The sequence below is a fragment of the Rhinichthys klamathensis genome, unplaced genomic scaffold (assembly GCF_029890125.1).
Source record: "Rhinichthys klamathensis goyatoka isolate OS25496 unplaced genomic scaffold, OSU_Roscu_1.1 h1tg000265l_1, whole genome shotgun sequence".
Lineage (NCBI taxonomy): Eukaryota > Metazoa > Chordata > Actinopteri > Cypriniformes > Leuciscidae > Rhinichthys > Rhinichthys klamathensis.
Window position 1 is genome coordinate 328,772 of NW_026606786.1, and position 26,765 is coordinate 355,536.

The following is a 26,765-nucleotide window of genomic DNA, read 5'->3' on the forward strand; positions in this document are numbered from 1 at the left end:
ACTTCAAGTGTATTAATGATTAGTTAACTTGAAGTGTGCTATTTTGAAACAACTAATTTCATTTTAAGTATATTTTAGTTGTAATTAAATTGTAGTAAAGCATAACTTGAAGTTGTTCCAATTTAGCACACAAAAGTACACTAAATACATTTAAAGTATACTTAGTATACTTTAAGTATATGCCTGTGTAGGGACTAATTACATACTTGATTAGTGATATAAAAATTGGGATTGGGATCGGTCCAGGTCCACGAGCTGGGACTCGAACTCGGGTCTCCCAAAGCACAATGGCTATTGGCGCACTTGCCCACGAGGCTATCAGCACCAACCACAAGTGTAACACATATTGCACACTTTGTCTTCAATAATAAATGCACATTAATAGACAAATAATACTAAGCTATACTTGTACAAAATACTATTGTATACTATAATGTATTTCGAAAGTATACTTTCAATGTATTGTTACAATGATCATTTCCAGCACACAGTAAAAATATACCTAAAATATATTTTTAATAAAGCGCAAATAAATACACTTTTAAACAGAATTTTCACTTCAAGTATATTTTTCTAAAATATATTTTTAGAAAATATACTAAAGTACATTTTTAAAGTGTGTTAAAAGTTGTATTGTGAAAATAGGTAAAAGCATGATGCGAATATACTTTTAATATATTTGAACATTTTTGTTAGTATATTTGCAATGTACTATTGAAAAAGGGAATATATATCCCTTAAAAAGGCAGTATACTTTTTTTCACTAGGGAACTATTGGTTTAGTAATTTTATACTGCAAGTATACTTGTAAGTTTTCTTAACACCATACTTATAGTTGACTATTTATATATTATTTTGCACTTTAAGTATACTACTATGTTCCTGTTAAGGTATTACTTTTTTATACTTGAAACTTAACTGTACTTTAAATTTTTCCATTTTAAAACTCATTTTATTCTAACTTCAAGCATCCTTTATTATCATTTAACAAACTTGTATTATTTTTACTTCAATGAGCTCATTGTTTCTGCCTTGAATTAATACATTGTTTAAATTAATACATTATTAGCTAACTGTGTGATTTGTAAATGTACATTTTTGAAATACATAACTTGGACACAGTCACCTCTGATAACAGATCACTCTATATTGTAATGTAGACATGCATTTTCTGTAAAGCTGTTTTGAAACAATATGTATTGTGAAAAGCACTATACAAATAAATGTGAATTGAATTGAATTATCAACACTTGAATGTGAGTAAGTTTCATAAAAAAGCTAAATATTAAACAAAATGCTGATAAAATCGCATTTTTGTCAAAGACTACATCCGGATGGAATTCAGAATGATGATCAAAACACAGATGGAGTAGATCAAGTCCATCAACACCCCCAAAGCTTCACAGTCGTTTCCTCTTCATGGGTTTGACATTTCATTCGGTAACGTTAGGCAGATTTGAACTTATATGCTGTTTATTGTTTGATGATCGCATTATTTTACATTGGCATAAGTGTTTTGATCTGGAGATTCTGTACTCTTTCACCCACCTTATAACAGTGGAAACATGGATAGCCTGGACAATCAGTGGCGGGGAAAGAGTAAAGTAGATTTTAAGTAAATTCCTATGTACATTACCAGTGGACTAGCCTACACAAAAATTCAGATACTCAGAATTAGGAACGTATCTATTTTCTTTATAAATCAATATTTTCAAACAATGTAAGTTTATAAGACATTATGTAAAACTATGTGAAAAAAAAGTATTTAAGAGGCTTCTCAATCAAATGTAAAAACACAAGCCGAGTATACTTAGAATACCTAACTATACGTTTAATCTCGCTCAAAAGATTAAGTACAAGTATAGGCCTAATATACTTAGACTTTTATGTCAGTATGTCAAGTATACTTAAGAGCAATTTTAGGTATACTTCTGAGAAGTACATAAAGTAGACTGAAAGTATTTTTATTTTAAAAGAAGTATACTTACAGCACACTTGAATAAACTTCTTTTACACAAGGGAAAACAGATATATGTTGGGCATGATTAAAGTTAAACACAACAGACACACAAACACTTCATATTTAGTAAAACATACTGAAAATGGCCTATTTTATATTCTAAAATCTAGGTTTAAGTTTTGTTCTGTGTAAATTAAATGTAAATGGTCCGCTTCCTTACATAAATGCAAGCGCCGCTACAACAGTATCCTGCGGATCACCTTTATGAGATTGCCATCAAGCATGACATCACCCCCCCTTAACCCCTTAACCTGCAATAATAAAAAATAAAGGCATGGATAATAATAAAATAATAATAAAAAACGCAAAGAAGTTCCTCTGTTCGCAATCAAAAAAGTTTCAGTCCAAGAATCCTGTAAGCAAATACATTCAATCAGTCAGTCAGCCCCAAATAGTACTGATGCAGAGAAAAAAAGATGGCAGAGAAAATAGTGACTCACATTCAATTTTCAGTAAATTATTCATTCCAGTGTGTAGTGAACGTATTTAACTTTACATTTATATCTCAATGTATACAACTTTTAAAATTATCACCAAACTACTGAATGTACCTTTAATATCAGTGTTTCTTGTAAATTTCTCCACCTTCCCCAGATTGAGAGCATCTCCAGTGTGCCTAACGTGACGGTTGGTTACTATGTGACCCATGGAGAGATGGTGTACACTGCCTCAGTGGTGGTGGAAGCTCTTAGCATCTATGGTATGGAGAGATTGATGGCAGACATTCGGCAGTTTGTGCCGCTGGTGCAGGCGATTCCCATCCCAGCAGTCCCCTGGAGACCCAGCCCTGCCATCTCATTGATGCTGAAGACAGGTCAGGCTCACAGCTCAATCTCTGTCACCACACTAATGTGTCAACGCTGCCACACATATTTTTTTTTCCATATCCATTTAATAATACAGCCATTGTCATTGTGAGACCTAATACTATTTGTCCAACTCATGTTGGATGTCATTTAAATTAAGCTTAATTGAATCATGATGCAGCAGAAATGTAGATGGCAGTTCAATCAAATATAAAGAGAAAAAAAGGCACAGGAGAAACAAAAGGCAGCATAACAGCTTGCAGTTAAACACGATCCAGACCGAGAACTGAGCAAACCAAGGGTAAATAAATACACAGGATAACAAGGAACAAAACAAGATACAGGTGAACAACATAATCAGTAACCATAGAAACAAACAGGGACCTAATCAGAAACCAAGGCAACTAAGGAAACGGGAACTAAACATATGAAACTAAACATATGAACTATGAACACAGAAACAAAGGGAAGAAAGAACCTCAATATAAGAGTCTCAAACAGAATTAGAATATGAAAAATTGGTTCTCAAGTGTCTTGTAAGCGAAACATCATGTCATGCTGGCATATTTAATGTGAGAGCTGCAGAAGCGGTGAAGATTTTTAGTGAATAACTTTCGGTCTGTTCTTCAAAGCTATCATATGGCTTGGAATATGGCATACTGGCATACTGGCCCTTTTATGGTGGCACCACAGACTTTGTATTTCTTTTAACAAGAGACGTGTCAGTAAATAAATGGGAGAACAAAGTAACTTACGTTACTTATTTGAAAAAGTTACTCAAATATTTTGTTATAAATTTAAAAGTAATGCATTTTACTAGTTACTTCAAAAAAGTAATCTAATTACGTAACTCGCGTTACTAGTAATGCGTTACCCAAAACACAGCATGTGATATTGCTTAATTACATCTTTAATAAATCCGAAATTGATCAAGCATTTAGCAATGCCATGGTATATAAAATATAATACTTTTAAGAATGGTAGCCTGATGGCACCGAGTATGTGCTGCATTTTTCAGCAACTTCTTTTTATATGGTGTCTTCTCTGTGCATGTCTTTATGTTTGTGTGTAGTTCTGAGGTTTGTAGGACCAGGATATGACCTCAGGTCCTGCAGATTTACTCAGATGATGGAGCAGAGACTGGAGAATGCTTTTGCTGAAGCCGAGGCCATAGTGATGAACTCTCATAGCAGCCTCACTGTACAGGTGGGAAGGACTTAACTACTTTAAACTACTTTATTAACCTCTAAAACTATAACTTTTGCATGTCAAATGAGGTTGGTTGGATTCTATGCATTCACATTTTTGGGGGGGAAAAAAGTTTATAATGCATTTAATTTTTTTGTCATATGTTTTTAGTTTCTCTCTTCTCTTTTCTCACAGATCTTGAGCACATCTCAGTCTTTGGGTACTCCTGCTGTATCTCTGATATATGTGGTACATAATGGCAGTGTCTCTCTCAATGGCACAACAGCCAGTAACCTCCTCAGCCACCTGACCGCTGAGCTTGTCGGCTACTTCCTGTTTTACCCTCCACTGATTACTGCTGAGCGTAAGTGCTTTCTGGCATTCCTCAGTTATACAATTAAGATGTAACGAATGCAATTGGTACAATTTGTATTTCCTTTTTAGATAGTATAGTAGGAGTATAGTATGCAAAACGTCTCGGGTTACGACTGTAACCCTTGTTCCCTGAGAAGGGAACGGGACACTGCGTCGACTACGACACTTTGGGGAACGCCCTTAGCGTAACACATCTGAAGTATGAATGAAACTAATCCAATCCTGATTGGTGCTGCATCATGACGTAACATGTGATGGAATACACAGAAGCTACAAAAAGACGCCGGCACACAACAGAGTTAGCTTCTGCGAGCAAGTCGCTCCCAGGCAGGGGAAGGCGTGGTGAAGGGACGCAGTGTATCGTTCCCTTCTCAGGGAACAAGGGTTACAGTCATAACCCGAGACGTTCCCTTTCGAGGGAATTCGAACTGCGTCGACTACGACACTTTGGGGAACGAGTACCCACTATGCCACAACGAGCCCTGCCTGTCCCAGTGTGAGGCTGCGCACAGGCACACTTAGGACGAGAGCATTAGGGTGCCTGGCGTAGAAGAAATGTCCAGGCTATAGAATCTGATAAAAGTATGAGGGGTGGCCCATCCTGCTGCATTGCACACTTCTTGGATCGGGACCCCTGAAAGGAGGGCTCTAGAGCACGCCATGCCTCCGGTTGAATGAGCCCTCACGGCCAAAGGTGAAGGCAAGCTGCGCACCTGATAGGCCATAGAGATAGCCTGAACGACCCAGTTACTGATGGTCTGTTTGGATGCGGGAAGCCCCTTCTTGGGCGACCCAGAGCACACCAGCAACTAATCTGACTTCCGCCATGAAGAAGACCTCTGGACATATATCTTGAGAGCTCTGACAGGGCAGAGCAAATTAAATCTTTCTTCATCCGCCGTCACGTGAGGTGGAGGATGAAAGCCTGCAGAACCGTAGGCCATGCCACATTAGATGGCACTTTAGGCACATAGCCCGGCCTGGGATGCAAGATAGCCTTAATGTTGCCTGGAGCAAACTTCAGGCACCCATGAGATATAGAGAGTGTCTGAATGTCTCCTACTCTCCTCAGAGAAGTAATGGCTAATAAAAAAAGCTACCTTGAGGGAAAGGTTCTTGGCCTCAACCGACTCCAGAGGTTCGAAGGGGGCCTCGACCAGCCCTTCTAGAATCACTGCCAGGTCCCATGTGGGAGCTCTGGTACGAGCCGCAGGTCTCATCCTCCGAGCACCACGGAGGAAATGTACGACCAGCTGATGTCTCCCCAGAGGCCCATCAGCCAGAGGAGCGTGGAAAGCCGCAATGGCAGCCACGTACACCTTGAGTGTGGACGGGGTAAGACCAGCCGAGAGGCGATCTTGGAGGAGCTCCAGCACTGAAGCCAACCGGGCAGTTAACTGGATCCACCTCACGCTCTCTACACCAAGTGGAAACACATTCCACTTTAGGCCATACAATCTCCTCGTGGAAGGAGCCAGACCCAATGTATCCACAGGTATGGTCGAGGGAGAATATTGAGCCCCCGGCCTGTGGAAACAGGTCCCTCCTCGGAGAGATCTGCCAAGACTGGGCTGCCAGGAGTTCTATGATGTCTGAAAACCATACCCGGGCCGGCCAGTACGGGGCGACTAGAAGTAGGCTTATCCCGTCCCGACAGACCCTCTCCAGAACTCATGGGAGCAGAGCGATCTGGGGAAAAGCGTACAGGCGTAGCCTCGGCCACGTCTGTACCATGGCATCCAACCCCAATGGGGCTGGATGAGTGAGAGAAAAACCACTTCCCTCGAGACGTGAACAAATCCGGGGCCGAACCTCTCAATATCGACTTAACCACCTCGGTGTGAAGTCTCCATTCCCCAGGCCTCAGCCCCTGCCTTGACAGGATGTCTGCTTTTTGATTCTGGTCCCCTGGGACATGCATTGCTCTCAGAGATAACCGTTTCCCCTGGGACCACAGGAGGATCTGATGCGCCAATCTGGATAGAGGGCGCAATCTCAGAACCCCCTGATGAATCAAGTAGGAGACCACCGACACATTGTCTGCATGGTGACCCCTGAGGTCTGGGAGGAAGCTCCTCAGAGCACTGCCTGACCGAGCCCCAGCCCGTGAGGGAGGCGTCTGTCGAGACGGATTTCCGCGGAGGAGTGATTCTCGCTCATCCCTCCACGGGGGGGACAGCCCTGCTATTTTCGTCTCGTTTTCGATACCCTGAAGTGGAGGACCGGCAGGGAAAAATTGAAAACGATTTTCGACGTTCGCTGCTTATCATTTTAATTCCTCAGAATTAAATGCAGCCATAAACACTGGATAAGTGAAACTCGGTCTGGGTGGTAGGCTGAATTAAAATATCTAACTTCTTAAAGTCAGATAATATTCCATCATTTTAATTTCATAGAATTAAATGCAGCCATAATCACCAAACAATACTGTTTTAATATTATTTACGGTCTCGTAATCTACGTGCTGCCTCGGCAAACGCGAGATTCGAGTCATTCACAATATATTTGGCTTTCATCTCTCGAGAAGTAAGTCAACGGGCGCGAGGCTGAAACACCCGAAAACGCACGGCTGTGTGTGTCGAGATATTTCTCAATGAACACTGCCAGCACCCTCAGGAGCTGACTGTGCATGCCTCACACCCACACAGAATCTTTATTGCAGACCCGTAATCTACGCGCTGCCTCGGCAAACGCGAGATCCGAGCCACTATAGATTCTGTATTGCAATGCAGACCTTTAATCTACGTGCTGCCTCTGCAAACACGAGATCCTAGTCATTGAATATTTCTTTTTTTTGCAGAGTAGACCCGTAATCTACGCGCTGCCTCTGCGAACGCGAGATCCGAGCCACTATAGATTCTGTATTGCAATGCAGACCTTTAATCTACGCACTGCCTCGGCAAACGCGAGATCCCAGTCACAGAATCTTTATTGCAGTGTAGACCCGTAATCTACGCGCTGCCTCAGCAAATGCGAGATCTGAGCCACTATAGATTCTGTATTGCAATGGAGACCTTTAATCTACGCGCTGCCTCGGCAAACGCGAGATCCCAGTCACAGAATCTTTATTGCTGAGTAAACCCGTAATCTATGCGCTGCCTCGGCAAACGCAAGATCTGAGCCACTAGATTCTATATTGCAATGCAGACCTTTATTTAGGACAATTCTTATGGGACAAACAACACCAAATAGGACAGACAGTTTGACACAGAGCACTTACTGAAGAGCAAAAAGCTAACTCTGTTGTGTGCCGGTGTTGTGCCGAATTTCGCCCCCGCCAAATTATTACCCCCCTAGCATTGGTAGGTTTAGGATTAGTTGTGGGGCAGGGGGTAGGATTGGGGGCGGGGTTGGGATTAGGCAATCAGGTACTGACTTCATCGAGGGGGTAATAATTTGGCAGGGGGTCGAAATTAAGCACAACACCTTTGTATGCCGTCACATGTTACGTCATGACGCAGCACCATTCAGGATTGGATTAGTTTCAATGATACTGCAGATGCGTTACGCTAAGGGCGTTCCCCAAAGTGTCGTAGTCGACGCAGTTCGAGTTCCCTCAAAAGGGAACTGACAATTCATTTAATTTTTGGTTGATATTTATAAATCTGAACTATCACATATTTAAAAAACAAACAAACAAACAAACATATAAACAGCATTAATGCTAAAATGTTTTTTTTAGGACATAATTATCTAAACATGATAGAGGCATAATAACATTGATGATTCTCTTCAGAGAGTTGAAGCATTTTCTGTTTGGTTTGTAGTCTTCACAGGTTCATGCATACATGGGCCTGGGCACAGCATGCACATCAAAGCCAATTACAAGGAAACATAATTAACAGTTGGGAATCCCAGATACACTTGTGTTTGTGTCTGTGTGGAAAGAACACGGTTCCACTAGCAACTGTAATGCGATGGTGAGAATATCACACACCTCGCTGTCACACTTTTGCTCATGCTGACTGTGGGTTGTTTGCTTTCTCCTCGCAGTCCATTATCTTGTCTGCTTTGTCTTTACTTTGATTAAGTTTTTATTTACATTTTCTTAAGTTGAAATGCATTTATTTACAGAACAGAGTCGTAACTAGGGCTGGGTATTGGTATAACAGCTTGTTAGTTCAGCCCAAAATTAAAATTATCCCATAATTGACTCACCCTCTAATCATCCTAGATGTACTGTATACTGTATACTTTCTTCTTTCAGCCAAATACAATCAGAGTTATATCAAAACATATCTCAGCTCTTCCAAGCTTTATAATGGGAGTGAATAGTAACTGAGATTTTAAAGCCTGAAAAGCGTTTCCATCCATCATAAAAGTAATCCATACGGCTCCAGGGGGTTAATAAAGGCCTTCTGAAGCAAAGCGATGCTTTTTTGTAAGAAAAATATCCATAATTACAATGCATTCTATAAAATAAGCATATGTGTAGTAAATAAATTTTGGACATACGTACTTCATCTGGAAGTGGTCTGGGCTTTAACCGGAAGTTTGTGAAATTAGAAGCCCGTTTTAAATGTAATTCTGTTCCCTTCATAGTCTTCATTTAATAAATATGCCTTATATATAATATATACAATTTATATTTAAATGTATATATATATATATATATATAATTTTTTTATTATAAGTATAAAATTTATTGAAATATCTTATAATTAAAACAATAATACTAAATGCTAAAAAAGGGGATTTTTTTCCCCACAAAATCTAATAAGAGGACACTTTATAAAACAGCTGATTAGAGAACATGAAAGTTTATATACAATATTCAGTGGTTGAATAAAAAAAAAAAACTCTTACTATGCATACAAGTGCAAATCTGAATAAGTGATAAAAAATGCATGCTGTGCAATCTCTGAGAGAGTGAGACAGAGAAACGTTTCATATCGTACAAGGTTTAAAATTTTAAAGGGGTCATATAATGCCATTTTCATACAAGTTAATTTGATTCTTTAGGGTCTAAATGAAAAGTTTGTAATATAATTTAATTAAAAATTCTCATTAGTATTGTAAGAAAACACTCATTTTACCTGGTCAAAAACAGCTCTGTTTTCAGCACGCCGTTTAAGTGCATGTGTCTTTAAATGATAATGAGCTTATCTCACCCCGCCCCTCCGTTCTGTGGGGCGTTTTGACACAACACAAGTGGAGTGTTGACTTGACTTGAATTTTGGAGAAAGAATGGCAGCTGGAGTCTCTGAGGACACATCTGTGCAACCGTATCAGTTTGAACCGTAGTAGGACCCGGAACAAGACGACGGCCCCGAAGAAGTTTCTTAGAAAAACCAGCTTTATACTGACCCTCGTTTATAAAGCAGTCTGGTGAGAAATGATTAGCTCAAACATGAAAGCATTGACGTTGATCGTGGGGAATATTCCCTTCGAAAACAAAACTCAGCCACTGCGTCTTCAGCGGTTCGGATTTAGGAACATCAAAATGACTGCTGTGTTCGTTATTATACCCAATAACAGAACACCACAATCGCTTCGAAAGACACCATTCTGCTCCATCGTATCAACAATGGAGGGCGGCAGTGGCTCAGTGGTTCATGTTGGTTGTCTACAAACCGGAAGGTTGGTGGTTCAATCCTCGGTTCCACCTGACCAAGTGTCGAGGTGTCCATGAGCAAGACACCTAACCCCAGCTGCTCCCGACGAGCTGGATGGCGCCTTGCATGGCTGCCGTCGCCCGTCGGTGTATGAATGAGTGTGTGAATGGGTGAATGTGAGGCAAATTGTAAAGCGCTTTGGTGGCCATTGGGTCTGTGAAAGCGCTATATAAATGCAGTCCATTTACCATTTACCAACAATGACGGACTATGATGACAGCTCGCTCAGGGCGGGTCTGTGTTGAAACGCTGCTGTCAATCAACAATCGTGGGAGGGGCGTCCGACCACGTGACGTCACATTAAAGATTAAAAAAAAAACACTGGATGGATATTAATCATTATATGACGGCAGGGGCGTGGTAGCGGGGGGAAAAGGGGTACAGAGTACCCAGGGCCCGAGGCAGGGGGGGGGCCCTTCGAAGTCGCCGCCGCTCCCCCCCCGTTGGAGAAGTCGCCGCGCTCAAGTCAAAAAGTCCGTCTCGACCCCCCACCCCCGTTGGAGAAGTCGCCGCGGTCAAGTCAAAAAGTCCGTCTCCACCCCCACCCCCCCCCTTGGAGAAGTCGCCACACTCAAGTCAAAAAGTCCGTCTCCACCCATCCCATTTACCAACAATGACGGACTATGATGACAGCTCGCTCAGGGCGGGTCTGTGTTGAAACGCTGCTGTCAATCAACAATCGTGGGAGGGGCGTCCGACCACGTGACGTCACATTAAAGATTAAAAAAAAAACACTGGATGGATATTAATCATTATATGACGGCAGGGGCGTGGTAGCGGGGGGAAAAGGGGTATTAATCATTAATACCCCTTGACAGGCACTGCCAACACACATTTCAGTACAATCAACTTGAAAAAGTGCATGTACCATTATATGACCCCTTTAAATATACATATCAAAGTAGTAGAAAATATATGATGTAGTATCTTAGTTGATATCACTCTTGTCAAAGCTATGATTTCTGAGAGATGCAAAGTGGCAACACGGCTATATTTGATTTGTGATCACACTGTCCTTAATTCATTCATGAAGTTAACACTCATTTGTGTATCATATTGTACAAGGTTTAAAACATTTAAATAGACATATCAAATAGTAGAAAATGTGTATGATGTAGTATTTTAGTTTATATTTGGCCCTCTTGTCAAAGCTCTGATTTCTGAGAGACGCACAAACAGAAACATGGGATTTGATTTGCGGCTATTAGCAATGGCACTCTACTAATTTCATTCATAAAGTTTACTCTCATTCACTTCACACACTCATTATTTTGTAGTGATGTGATATCCCTGGAGCACCTTTTATCCAGCAAACAAGGTACCCGAATATTTTTTCCTATTATGAGGTAGAATTTGTTATTCATTATCCATGCCTTTCTGAATAAGGCAGTGAAGTAGTCATATTTAGACATGTCTTTAAGAGTGAGTCATTGAGTCATTCATTGAGTCATTCACCCAAGCAATTATTTGTTTAAAACTGATTCATACAAGACACTGAAACCACCACTACAAACCACCAAGACAAAAATACCGCCACTGCATCGGTTGATCCTGCTTCGATCATTTTCAAAATTGGTTTCATCATTGTTTTAGTCATCATTTTTGTCATATTTATTTATTTATAATAAAAAAATGGGACCTGTGACCTGTAGAGGATAAAGCAGTTTGAGGGATGGGTTTTGAAAAATACATTTTATTTGAAAAATGATATGCTTGTAAAAATTAAACGCTGGTCAAAACACTTAGGCTGTTGTTCCTCAGATTAGACCTTAGAAGACCTTGGTGGAGTAATTCAACAGCTGTTGGAATTTTACTGGCTGCTTAGTGATTCTGCCTTGAAGACAGGATGTCAGCCAGAGCCTTTAATCACACTGCCAGTATGCAATCGAGTAAATGTTTCATTTGGGGAATACGGCTAGACTCTCTGTACTGTCTGTTGGAGAGTAGATGTGCTCAGCTAAGCCTCTAGACCCAGGATCAAAGCAATATCTTTGGATACAAGCTTTCTTATCTACCCTTCCTCTCTACAACAGTTTCTCTTGCTTTCTTTCTCTCCCCTCTCACTATCTTTCCTCTGCAGCTCTGGAATACCATAACCTCAACACATCGGTAGCAACCAGGCCATTTTGGATTATCACAGGTAATTATCTTATTGATGAATGTTCATTACTAGCCATATAAGTGAAATAACTTCATTTAGAAGAATTTGATTATTTTCTGTTTCCTCTGTTGACTTTTCTGACATCTGCCCACAGCTTTTGTTCTGGATAACTGAGATTTCCATAGATGATTTTAACTCCCATTCCCATTATATGGAGGGATGTGGTGTAAAATCAAATTGTTTGAGGTTTTTACTCTGTATATGTTTGCTTTAAGATCCTCTATATGCTAGAATACTCCTAAAACCTCACATAAACAAACTGTTAGAACATGTGGGAAACGTGATTTTGTTGTTGTGTTATATTACAAGCATTTTCACATAACATGCATAACAAATACTTAAGCCATGTGCTCCAGTGAGTTTGTATAATACGTATATGCTGCCATTCTATGGCAAGATTAGATAATTAAAAATTTCTTTCCATTCTATGTAAACACAACAACCCATCTCTTATACTGTTTCTGTAATTGATCAGTTAATCAAGATCTGAGCGTGTTGAATAATGCTAATATTCATGAATTGGTACAGGACACAATCATTTATCATGCTTTGACTTTGAAAATATTTTTATTGGCAGAGCAAAAACAAACACAACGACAAAGTCATTTTTGTCATTGGTTTCATCATCGTTTTGGTCATAATTTTCATCATTTCGTTGACCAAGTACAACATAATTGAGAAGTAACTACTGTGAGCAAGACTCTACAGCAGTGGTTCAGCAGCAACTCTGGCCCTCAAGGTCCTCCGTCCTAAAGAGTATAGCTCCAACCCTGATCATACTCATCTGCCCATAACTTTTTAGCAATCCAGAAGACATTGATTAGCTTGTTCAGGTGTTTTTAAGAACCTAAATTCTGCAGAACTTGAGGGCCAGCGATGAGAAACTCTGCTCTACAGCAAGACTCTTTCATTTAATGTCTCTGCCTCTCTTTATCTCTCCAGTGATTCAGGATGTGGAAAACTCCTCTCTGGAAGGACAGTACCAGAGCTTTGCCAGTCTGATGGAGGAGCGGTTGGCTGAGCTCTTCATGGTGGCGCATCAGCAAGGTGTTCGCTTCAAAAGGGCAGCAACGGTGGGCAGTTACACTGTCCAGGTACGACCTAATGGAACTTCCAAGTGCTAATGTATTGAGCAAATAAATAATTATTTTAAAAAAATACATTAATTCTGGAAGACAGATTCACAAACCCTATGTAAGAAATGGCCATAGTTTGGCCCAACAACAGTATAGTCATTTCTTACTTGAATCAGTTTTAACTGAAGATGTCAAAATACATTGTTTGGCATTTGGAAATTGGCCAAACTATACTACTTCCATATGTTTTTCCTTCAAATTAAATTTGTTTAGAGATCTACAATCAGGATTTGAAATTAAAGGGATAGTTCACTCCAAAATGAAAATTCTGTCAGTAATTACTCACCCTCATGTTGTTCCAACCCCGTAAGATTTTCGTTCATCTTCGGAACACAAATTAAGAAATTTTTTATTAAATCTGAGAGCTGGATCACTCCTCCATAGGCTTCTAAGGGATTGAAACTTGCCAGCCCAGAAAAGTTATTAAAGACATCGTTAAAATAGTCCAAGTGACTACAGTGGCTCAATCTTAAGTTTATCAAGCGACGAGAATACTTTTGTGCGCAAAAAACAAACAAAAATAACGACTTTATTCAACTATACATTTCCTTCTCTGTTGGCCTCGAGTTTGTTCACGTAGTGTAAAGGTGATGATACACAGGGCAACTTTTTGAGCAATGTTGCAGGGCAATCTTGCTGAGCGATTGTTGCTTGGGCACTTTCCCATTGAAAATTGGCAATACATTTCTATCTGGATAATTTAGATCTGTCGTGGGCCCTGTGTCTCATCTTGTTGCCCGTTGACGGCAACATTGCCCAGCAACATTGCTCAAAAAGTTGCCCTGTGTATCATCACCTTAACTGCGCAGCGCTTCTGTGTTGTAAGTCACATGTAGGCTCACTATTGGCCTCTCTGGTTATGCGTGTGACGTACAACCAGAAGCGCTGCGCAGTTACACTATGTGAACTATCTCGAGGCCAACAGAGAAGAATAGTTGAATAAAGTCGTTATTTTTGTTTGTTTTTTGCGCACAAAAAGTATTCTCGTCGCTTGGTAAACTTAAGATTGAGCCACTGTAGTCACTTGGACTATTTTAACGATGTCTTTAATAACTTTTCTGGGCCGGCAAGTTTCAATCCCTTGGAAGCCTATGGAGGAGTGATCCAGCTCTCAGATTTAATAAAAAATATCTTAATTTGTGTTCCGAAGATGAACGAAAATCTTATGGGGTTGGAACAACATGAGGGTGAGTAATTACTGACAGAATTTTCATTTTGGGGTGAACTATCCCTTTAACCCGCCAAATGGGGTTGTGTCGGGTAATGCATATCAACACACTAGCCAATTTGGTGGGTTATGATTCATATTCTATTCTATCACTATCATATTCTATCACTTTGCATGGCATCGCTATCATAGCCCTTCCCCCAAAAGGAGCCTCAAACAATAGCAAAACAACGCGTAAAGAGTGTGGCGCATTGCAAGGCCACGCCTTTAAAACAAATTCGAACACATTGTTTTTTATGACTGTACGCACACCCAACTATGACTCCAGCTGTTCAAATCATGCCGCACCACAGCACCGCCACTCACAGTTTTCTATTAAAATACAACAATTTAGGGAGAATATATTTACGTATTTAGATTCACTGTTTTGGACTGCCGCCTTGAACTTGAGAACACGAATACAGAATGATGCGACCAGTGTGCGATAACCCTACCTGTGAGATGTCCACGCCGCTGTGCGACCAGTTAACAGTCCGCCAGAGCCCTAGGAGACAATTAAGAGACCACTTTTTCCAACTCGTTCTCATAAATACCTACCGTCTTTATTGTTACGTGCTGGTAAACTCATGGCAAATATAAGAGATGACACAGAGAATTTTGTTTTTATTTCTATTTTATTTTATTTGAATGGTACCCGCAAACAGTGACTGACTGTCGTAAAGCTGAAAGCAATGCAAAGATTCAAAATCAGATTTAATAATAAATATATTTAAATCTAAGCTGTGACTTTGATAATCTGGTTTATTTCTGATATTTTTGTTTTTGGCTAGCATAAGTTCTAAATCGCTGGTAACTTAAAAATTTTGTAGCCAAATTGGCTGGTGAGTTCATTTCAAACCCTGTCTACAATGTATGCTTAAAACTGTAAATTATTGTCAGTTACAAAGAGTACTGTTGTTACAACCTACCTGACTACTGGGGTAAGTTGTAACAGTATGTGGGGTGGGATGTAGAAAACATGGACATTTTAGATTTTTAGCATGAATTCATTGTGGTAATCAAATTTTTAGTTTGCCATTCCCCATCACCACCTCTATTAATTCTACACATTTAAATGCAAAATGGTACAAATTTAAAACAGAAATGTAAACATATATAGAAATTGAGGAAAATAAATATATAATTTGTATTATTTATTTGCTTTTGGTAACATGTAGAAGAAAAGTGTGGCTGAATGTTACATATCACATTAAACAAGAATATTTGCCAATTCAAATTATACCAGTTTTGTCATTTAACATTATACCATTAACATTTAACATTAACATGATCACAAATTATAATCCAAAAGGGGTATTATTATATTATTTTCTTACCTCTTTTTTTATTTTCTTAATCTTTTTTTATCTTGCAAAATTTATCCTGAATATATTTTCACACAAAATTTTCTACTGTACATCTACTGTTACTTCAGGAGTGAATCATGTATGATAGTGATTTCACCCCTGTTGCTCATTTCTAATTAATTAATCTTACAGGCTGCATCTGAAATCGCATTCTTCCCTACTATATAGTAGGCAAAAAAAAGTTTGTGACAAAAGAGTACAGTACTCATAAAAGGCAAAAAGTACCCGGATGACCTACACTTCACTATCACATGAGGCCACGGGAGAGGAATTGTGTATGGCAGTGAAGCGATGCAACTAACGTTGGTAGGTCACATGATAATTACAACATGGCGAATGTAGTTCGTCCAGCTTACATTCATACTATATAGAATGCATTTGTGAAGTAATTACTTATTCAAAATAAGTATATACTCAAGAGAGTATGCGATTTCGGACGCAGCCACAGTGTCACAAAACGTCTCAGGTTAAGACTGTAACCTATGTTCCCTGAGAACAGGGAACGAGACACTGCGTCGAATGATGCTTTGGGGAATGCCTCAGGCGTGACAGGTGTCTGAAATCATTATCAAATCACGGCAATCATGTTGACCGTCGACAGCCCGTGAATCATTAGCGTGAATGATTAACGTGCGACCTGGATATATATAAGGGCGCCTTACAAACATGACAATATCCTTTCGTCTGAAGGGACTGTTTGGTAGGCAGGTCCCAAAGCATGGCAGGAAGACGCAGAGTCTCGTTCCCTGTTCTCAGGGAACATAGGTTACAGCCGTAACCTGAGACGTTCCCTTTCAAAAGGGAACTCACACTGCGTTGAATGACGCTTTGGGGAACGATATACCCGCGCCGCCATGCTAAGGGGAGTGCATACCCATTGGCAGTGACAACTGTCAGAACCAGCAATTCAATGAAACGCTAGAACCACTCACCCTCAGGTCACACTGGGCTGTCAGTGACAGCATTCCCTACGGTCATAGCCCAAGCTATATGTTCCACCGGAACCTCCATAAAAATAGTTTAATGAAAGGCCTACCTGGGCCTGCTCAAGGGCCTAGGACCACAACTTCAAATTAGAAGGGGTCCTTTCTAGGGAATGTGGCTAGGGAACCCGAAGAGACCCCAGCCAGTCACTATTCGGGGACGTACCACCCAAAATGCCACCAGGACGGCCTGACCTGGTGTCACTTACATAGACACTTCAGTCTGGCCACTTCCTGTCTGTCTGAAGACAGAGCCTCTGGACACTTGCCTTTAGGTAAGGCATCCAACCCGAGGGACTGCGAATCTGGCAGTGAACCACTTGGCCCGGATCTCAGAGACGGGGTATCCCGGAGAGCATGACTCAGCATAGTGCTTACAACCCTTGCTAGAGAGGGGAGTTTACTCTGCTCGATCCACGGATCTACCCAGTGCTTATGTTTCAAAGCACTGAGGAGGCCTGAGAAGGCCTAAGGACTGATCTAACTGGGAGGCCTCATGAGAGGCTTACGACCGTCTGACCAGACTCAGGAGTCCGCATGCTCATAGTGACCCTCGGTGAGGGGATCACATGGTCCGCCTGGTAGGCAAACCAGACTGTAGGCAGGAAAAAGAGGTTCCGGGAGGGAACCAGTAGCAGAGAATGAACACTTTAGTCGAGCTAGGGCGCAAGCTCGCCTTCAGCAGCTGCCTGTTAAGGCCAGCTAAACTGCTAGCAAGCGGCCACTAGCTTCCTGAAACCAGCACCACTGAGAAACCACTCACAGGTGAGGCCTACTACCTGATTACCACCATAAGTGGAAACTTCCTCCTTCAGGGAGGTCTGTTAAGGCCTACTACCTGATATCCACCCTATGTGGGAATTCGCCTTCAGGGAGGCCTGGTTAGGCATACTACCCGATAGCAAGTCAGGCTGGCTGTCCAGTTGTCTGTCGTTGGGGCTTTGCCTTCAGGGAGGCCTGGTGAGGCCTACTACCTGATAGCCACCATATGTGGGAATTCAACTTCAGGGAGGCCTGGTGAAGCCTACTACCTGATGACGACAAAATGTGGGGGCTCACCTTCAGGGAGGCCTGATGAGGCCTACTACCTGACAACCACAATTTGTGGGAGGCCTGAAGAGGCCTACTACCTGATAGCAATCTAAACAACTGGATGCTATGAGCCCTGAATCCGGGTGACAGCCCCAGGGCGGCCTGCTAAGGCCAGCTAGTCCTGGGACCCAGTCTCGGAGCGGCCTGTTTAACCCTCTGGGGTCTAAGGTGTTTTTGGGGTCCTTGAGATGTTTTGACATACTCTGACATTTGTGCTTTTTTCAGTTGCTTATAAACAAATTACTGGCAAAGGTGTAATTACACTCTATTTAGCACAAACAGGGCTACCATAATATGTTATCAACATGTATGTACATGTTTGTATTTTTGAGAGAATATTGTTTATGCGTGGTTATTGAAAAAACTAAAACTTAAAGTTTCTGAAATAAGGCCACAAAACACATACTAAATATGTGTCCACAAGACTTTTGACTAATGGATGTTGTCGCCTAGAGTTTTTTCTTCAAAATGATCTGAAAATCATCCTGCCTTATCATTCACATAAAACAATAGATTGGTTTAAATTTAAAAATGAGACTTTTTGTTTGGAAAGGCAATATGCGCAGGGGTGTGACCTGCTGTGATTCACACCTGAGAAGACAATGGGCCCGCATAATGAGCGCATAATGGGGCTGCATACTAATGACCCTTTCATTCAGGTGTGTCACTGAGCCACAAGAATGCAATGACAATATATATATATATAGGCCTATATAATACAAAATTGGTTCACAGTTCCAATTATTTATTTATTTTTCAAATTGTGCTTGCAAATTGTATAATATCAAATGTAAACATTTCTAGTAATTGTGCAGTTAATTCTCATACTGTTTTTACAGAAAGTCCTATCCCAAATGTGTCACTAATAAAACACAATACAAATAATTTAAAGAGGAGGCTTATATTGAGCTTTTAAGATTTACCTAAGATTTATTTATATGTAGCCTACATATATTTTTAGCTATTTTAATAAAAAGGTTACAAGTACAACAACAATTAAAATTTTAACTATATTTCAAATGTAATCTTTCTTTGTATATACTAAAGTATACATTTTATCATACATATTTCACAGTTGCGGATTAATTAGTTTGAATATAGCCTACAATCGAACAAACACTATAATAACATCTTAGCAAACAAGCTTATTTGATGTGGCAGTATTTTACAGTAAAAACGACATCTTGTCTTTCATATGTAACATGTAGTTTTTATGATTAGGACATATACATGTTAATTTGCAGTTTAATACGTTGCTTATACAAAAATATTTTATTTCAACATATTTCAGTCGATTTTTACTCATCTCAGTATTGGAATATAGTTAGGTAAAAGCTGTTCATTCATTCACACACAAAAATGCGATTCATATTCAAACAGTCTTTTTGTTTACAGACACTATTTCATATCGCGATTAGAACAAAGCACTTGAAAATAAAGAATGTACCTATTCCTCAGCTGGATCCGTTGCTCCTCCAAATGAAACTACCTGCACTTCTGAGGTAATTTTTTCCAGGATTATTATTAAGATAGTATTATTCCTCACAGCGTCGTAAATATGAGTCTCTTTCGGTGGGTTATCCAGCTGATGTGGGCGTGGATCGCCTCAGAGCATTTGTGTTTGAATAGAGCGCGCGCTCCGTGGGCGTGGTCAAATTAACTTTAATGACCTGAGACGAGAACGACTATCATCTCTCTCTTTTCGTACAGATTACATAAAATGAGAAAATTTGTTTTTTATATAAAGTACTTCATTTAAAAGAAGATAATTCAGGCTTCATGCCTGTGTGCCTGTATACCTGTTTGACTGAGTATTTGCAGAGTTACAGTTCATTTTTTGGACGCGTTTCAGAATGGACTTCACTGACAGAGAGAACGCAGAACGCGCATCATGTTTATTTTTCTTTATTAGGCGAAAAGCACAACACTTTGTTTTTATTGTGAGGTTCCACAAAAAAAATACACACTTAACAGGATCGAATGATGTACAACACTTATTTGTAAGATCAAAATCAACAGAGTAATTTGAGTCTCTTTTGCACTGATAAGGAAAAAAGTGAGCTGGTATCGCCGGTGAGACCGCCGACCCCAGAGCCACCTGAAAGTCTTCTCAAGAAAGAGACTAACTACCACGGACCAGAGGTGTCGGGGACTGAGCTACATGGTGGCCTGACAAGGCCAACCGCTGCTGAGGACTTGCCTATCAGGGAGGCCTGGTCGGGCCTACTAGCTGATAACAAGTCTATTCTGCTACAACAAACACTGTTGGGAACCATACTATTTTAACATAACTATAGGGCCCACCCACAGGAGGCCTAATAAGGCTAGCTACCTGATCGCGGCCATAATGTATGTCCCACAATGTTGGGACTCACCTTCGAGGAGGCCTGTTAAGGCCTACTACCCATCAGTGAGTCTACTGCCAGAACTACTAAGGCCAACCACCTGAGGTAAGCTGGCCTAAAGAGCTCTATTGGGGGCTGCCTGGTCAAGGAGGCCTGCTGAGGCCTACTACCTAACCACACAGCCTTCGTTGACAGAAAAGCTGTTTAAACAACGCCTACAGCATCCTGGTACCTAATCACATTGCCAAAGGCAGTGTACTCAGCAACAAAGCAATACCCTTAAAGCAGGGGAGTACAACATACGCCACTCTGCCTAGTGGAGGCCCCATAACGCGCTCCATAACGTCCACCAGCTCTGCATACGCGGGGCAGGATGGGCTCAGGATCTACCTGAATATCACCCTCATCAACCATCTCCTGCCTGCCTGAAGAGCACTCGCTGCAGGAACAGTCGGAGAAAAGTCTTCCTCATCCACCTGCAGCTCACTCTCGTCAGCCGTCGAATCGTCTGAGGGGTTCACAGTCCTCTGAAGACGATCGACAAGCTCCATCTGGGAACCCCATGATGCACGTCGCCGCTCTGCCTCAGCACGAGCGGGACCTGAAGCACAAGGTCCAGATGCTGAGACCTCTTCGCTCGAGAAGAGGGCCAGATGAAAGCGGAGCGTTTTCAGAGAAAAACGCTCACAGTTTGCACAGGAGGCTCCCTCGAGAACCTCCCGTGCATGCTCTTCACCTAAGCAGAAAACGCACAGTTTATGTGTGTCACTTGGCGTCAAAAACCTTGGCCACGGGTCGGCACATTTCAGAAAACAGTCAGTCTTCTCCGTGCGTTTCATTGTAACCTTTCTCTTACCGTATATCCTCTTTAGCGATACAGACAGAACAGTCCCTGAAGACGAAAAAGGATATTGTCATGTTTGCAAGGCTCCCTTATAGTATATCCAGGTTGCACGTTAATCATTCACGCTAATGATTCACAGGCTGTCGCCAGTCAACATGATTACCGTGATTTGAAAGTGATTTCAGACACCTGTCACACCTGAGGCGTTCCCCAAAGCGTAATTTGATGGAGTGCGAGTTTCCTTTCAAAAGGGAACCCCAAGTCTCCCCCTGTAGACTGTTTGGTGGAAAAGGATTTCAGGGTTACCAAATAAATCTGTGTCTACAGGAAGTGATCAAGCTGTGTTTCATTGCATTCAGATGGTTAGTATCAGGCGTGTGCATGGGCCAAAAAACCCAGCTGAGATGACCTACTATGCCCAGCAAAACGAGACCCCACTGCCTGGCACATCTGGAGCTAAGCTTCTGAACACAGTGGACTCGCAGACCATGGCGCTCACGCTGGGATACTTTGTCCAACAGCAGGCTGAAGGTCAATATTACGTTTTCTTCAAGTTGAACTATAATTATATACATTTTAATACTATATGCAAAAATAGTTAAATTAGTTACAAAATATGGATATGTAACTAAGGATACTGTTTTCCAACTGAGACATGGAAAAATGAATCAAACTTAACTTGTATCAAAACCAGGACATTTCTTTCAAATTAAATGTTTTACTGAACACAATTTCCTGTGTTGACATACCCTAATGAAAAAAGCCTGTACCAAAATGTATTTAAAATACATTTATTTATAATAAGTATAATACAAAACCATTAACATATTTACTGACATATCGCTTGAGACTTACTGATATAAATATTACAATTTAACTTTATTTGGAGTACTTCTTTATTGCACTATGTACATTTCTTAATATTAACCCTGAAATGTGTTTTAATACCACTATTAGTAAGGATAGGATGATCTCTGTATAATATCAGACCTCAGCACTATTTCTGGATAACTAAAGTGCATTGAGTACAACATTAGTTGTTCCAATTTAGCAGACTTTAAGTATACCAATTTAGTAAACTAAAATTGCTGAGTATTTATATTAAGTACATAAATATGTAAATGTATTTGTAGTATACTTAGCATAAATAAATGTATTTCAATTTATTTTTTACTGGGGTATTTCCTATTGAAACAGAAAGTTGTGGAACATTTAAGGTCTCATCCTTTTTTTTACTAGAAAATAACATTTCAATGACATCACAGTCCATCTAAAACATGATTTACCATTTGCATTTACTAGTTAGTGTCAGGCCAGCAGTCAAGATTTCACCTGGCTGCAAATACCATATTAACAGTCATTCAAAAATGAGCAAAGTTGCACAATTGTACAACTTTGTGTCAACCAAGCAAATGAAAAAAAGCTTATTATTAAAGGAGAACTCCGCAAAATGAACCTTTGGTCTAATTACACATTGTTACCTAGTCAACCGTTATCTGAGATTTGTTTTCATGATTATCGAATGGAAATAGTTTTATCTCTAAAAACAGTTTAGCCTATAACGCTAGTATAACGCTAGTATATTGGGCATAGAGTAATGACAAATACAAATCGCTTGTTAATACCACTAACAAGGCTCAAAATAGCCCCACACTAACACGGTAGCATAATGAGGGTCCCTACCTTCAAACCGAAGCATTCAGAACTTTGTCAGTGTCCAGACACTTTAATAAGAAGATTTTATACATACAGTCAACTTCGCGTATACAGGCAGAAGCCATCTTTGAAAAACAGTCTCTACCAGTCGATAGTTCTTTATAACATATTGTTTTTATTACTAACACCTACTACTTCCAGTTAGATTCTGAAGTGTGCATACGATGGACACTTTACTGTTGCATGAGGCCACGAGAGAGGAATTGTGAATGGCAGTGAAGGTCACATGATGATGACAAAATGGCTGATGTAGTACATCCGGATTACATTCCTACACACATTCATCCTATACAGAACATCCTTTTATGCGGTTGCAAAGTAATTACTAATTCAAAATGAGTACCTAGACGAGAGTATGTGATTTCGGAGGCAGCCATATTTGCTAAAGGTTATTATGATCAGCTTTACGGAATAGCATATTGAGGCATCAAAGCTAATAGACATGGACTAAAACTCAAAATATTGCTTTCATTGCAATTCTTTAAGCCAACTAAGTACTGTACGATCCACTGAAAGAAAAAAAAATAATGAGTACTGAAATGCTGCTAATGTAATCAATAACAAAATTATTGTTATGCAAACTAAATATTTTTCCCACCATGCAGCCGTGGTGAAGAATCCACCCAACAACCTTTGGATCATTGCTGCGGTGCTTGCACCCATCGGTGTGGTGACCCTCATCATCATTATCATCACCACGGTGCTCTGTCATAAAAACAAGAGCGATTTCAAAAGCGATCCAATCGGCAACTTCAACCCTAGAGTCAAGGTATGGCAGTGACTGGACACATATCCTGCTTGACCATTTCCCATAAGGCACCTCTTTGCTCTTAACACTCTCATTATTACTCATTATGGTATTTTGTACACTCAGCATATTTTACAGTGGCTTCATCAACAGTTTTCCTCAAATACTTACATGCTTTGGTTTCTTGCCTCTGGGGATACATCCCGAGAGAGCATATGAGAGAGAGCTAGAAATGATTGATGACTCTTCATGCTGTTTTCTCTCATTTAGACTGCTTACTGGAGAGACGTGGGTTATTACCCTCAGGTAGTTATTCAGCTCTTCAATCATCTCACCTGCTGCTCTGGATCCTGATGTACAGTGTTAAGGATGATGTGTAGTGTAGACAGGTCTCAGGGACAAATACTATTGATCTTGCACAATTAAAGGGTTAGTTTACACACACACACACGTACACGCGCACACACACACACACACACACACACACACACACACACACACACACACACACACACACGCGCGCGCACGTGCACACACACACACACACACACACACACAAGACTACATTTCTTTTGTTAATCACACACACAAAAAAATGTTTATCAAAGGGCTGTTTTTTCCATATAATGAATGTGAATGAAGGCAAGAGATGTAGAGCTTTGAAACAAGCACTTCAAGCATTCGTTGTATGTTAAACAGCAGCCTTGACATTCTACAAAACATAAAGAAAATCATACAGATTCGGATTAACACAATGGGAAGTATTTACTAAATTGCACTGAATTTTTGAGTGTACTGTTTCTTTAAAATCTCTGACACAAAATTTTGGATTACATAAATATGAAGATTATGTTGAATTATGTCAATACTGCCGTGCAAAGGCAAAAGACCGTAACTTCGTGTTTGGTCGAAAATTAGTTTTTTATATTTTTGGCACATTCAAGACCCCCTTTATCATGTGGATAAGTATCTTGAGTCAATTCCGTCGTTTTTTCGAGAAAATAATGGGTTGTCTTAACAGTATCTTCCAAAAGCCCGTGAGAAACCAAGGCAGAACACCGTAACACCAGTTACCGCTCTTTGGCTTTGTTTTGGAACGCTCATTTTGAGTTACGGTACTCTGCCTTTGTTTAGCCGCGCGTCGTATGAAGTTACGGTGCTGGCGTTCTATCAAATAATGCTACCTTTCAGATTGTACGGTGTTCTGCCTTTGTTTTGCTCTCCATTAAAATTGAAATTACGATGTAGCCAGTGTACTTTGTACAGCTGCCATCCGTCCCTGTAACTTCTGATGTCCTCAGAGCTTTGTCCAGTACAAATGCGGTCAGAACATTTAGTATGGTCGGAACCCGCTCCATCGACAAACGTGCGATAGTCTATCCATCGCGAATGATATATGCAGAGTTGACAGAAAAAATGTTACACACGCCGTAGCAGGTGAATACAACAAAGAACTAAAGCCCCGCCTCACCCAGATCGGGTACCGGACCTGGTTGAAACAATCATGCATATAGCTGGCAGAGTGCCAAAACTTCACCGGCGCCTTCAGCTCCGCCCTGAACACAGTCGGGCCGACGCGGGACTAATATGTCACAGGGAGTGATAATAATGAAGCAACAACGGTATATTGGTGCATACAACATAATGAAGCAAGAATTGCTGGTGCATACAACATCAGACAAGCTGTTACAAGCGGGTTGTACCTACAATCACACTGTCCGGAATAAATCCGCGGGACGAGCGAAGTGCACTGCACAATAATAGGGCAGACAGCTGAAACCAACGCTACTGAAAAGACGCAGAACACAGAAGGTTGTGCTATAAATGCATTAGTCGTCTAGGTAGTCCAGAGCGCGCTCCCCACCGAGTCTCAAGATGGAAAGCACTGCGTTCGTACTTCGTACTTTTCGTGAACGTACGAGGAGCATGACACCTTCGAACACCAATATACTAAACGAGTCCCCGGGTCGAATGTGCGCGAGGACCTGTTTTATCGTGATAATTTTGAACGCGCGTTTATCAAGTCTTATGTCACTCGGTACCAATTGAAGATCTTACCGCTATGGAGGTATTTTGCCATGTCTCATGTATTAATAATGCCACCAGAATGCAACCAAAGCACAGGGTAGCAATAAGTAGATGTCTATAAGTGTAAATCATACAAAATAAATGCCATGATCACTAGATTTTATACAGGTGTTACTATAATGATTTTGTTAATGGTGATCAGCAACCAAATATTGATAATGTGGAAGTTACTGCCTTTTGCCTTGGCATGACTTTTCACTTTTTGCTGACAATGCAAAGGCAGAGTGTACAGTAACTTTAAAATAGTGGTCAAAAGTCAAGTTTGAGCTCAAGATTTTTTTATGTAGATAATTTTCATTACTAAAACATCTAATTGCCAGATTTACAGTGTCCTACCTATAATTAATTTGGAGGGACAACTGAAAATCTTTAAAGTCATTTTTCTCAGTTCCACACTCTGAGTTAAGGTCTTTCTCATTATTTTTTTATTTTGTAATATTTTGTAACTATTGATGTAATATTAACCCTTACTAGACAGAACTTACTAAATGTTATTTTAAGGCTATCGTTGTTATCATAGAAATGTTTGTATAGAGTGATTGTATAGAAGTTAAGGCATTTTGCCTTTGTATGACCCATTATTGTTTTGCAGATAATGCAAAGGCAGAATACAGTAACTTCCGAATAAGGGTCAAAGGTCAAGTTTGAGCAAATTTTTTTTTAATGTAGATAAATATATTCATTATGACAACTACTTGGCAAATTTTCATTGTCCTACCTATCATACAATTGGCTGGACAACAAAAAAACTTTAAAGTCATTTTTCTCAGTTTCACACTCTGGTGAGTTAAGGTCTTTTGCCTTTGTAGGGCAGAATAGTACAGCAGTATTTTTATTTTTTCAAATTAGGATCTGAATGTATGTGTGTGTATATGTGTGTTTTCCATTGCGTGCTTGTATGCCTAAGCTGAATATTTTAGGAATAAGGTCAGAAATTCTCCAATGATTTAGTTGAAAGTAGGCTAGAGGGACTATGGAAGGGACAGAAACCTCTTGTTCAGAAAAATGCATTTAATACTTAAAAGCAAAAGCAAAAAACATGTATCCTCCTCACTAAAAGAAATGCAGGCATCA

General features: G+C 40.3%; 1 protein-coding gene across 1 annotated transcript in view; it reads left to right on the top strand.

Annotated features, from left to right (window-relative positions):
- kiaa1549lb (KIAA1549-like b) overlaps positions 1-26,765 on the top strand; it is a 221,877-nt gene that overhangs the window by 67,263 nt on the left and 127,849 nt on the right. Inside the window, exons 5-12 of the mRNA XM_056267890.1 lie at positions 2,615-2,834; positions 3,899-4,032; positions 4,210-4,378; positions 12,085-12,144; positions 13,108-13,259; positions 21,499-21,670; positions 23,461-23,624; positions 23,874-23,909. Coding sequence (XP_056123865.1) covers positions 2,615-2,834; positions 3,899-4,032; positions 4,210-4,378; positions 12,085-12,144; positions 13,108-13,259; positions 21,499-21,670; positions 23,461-23,624; positions 23,874-23,909 — 1,107 coding nt within the window. The remainder of the gene's footprint in view (positions 1-2,614; positions 2,835-3,898; positions 4,033-4,209; positions 4,379-12,084; positions 12,145-13,107; positions 13,260-21,498; positions 21,671-23,460; positions 23,625-23,873; positions 23,910-26,765) is intronic.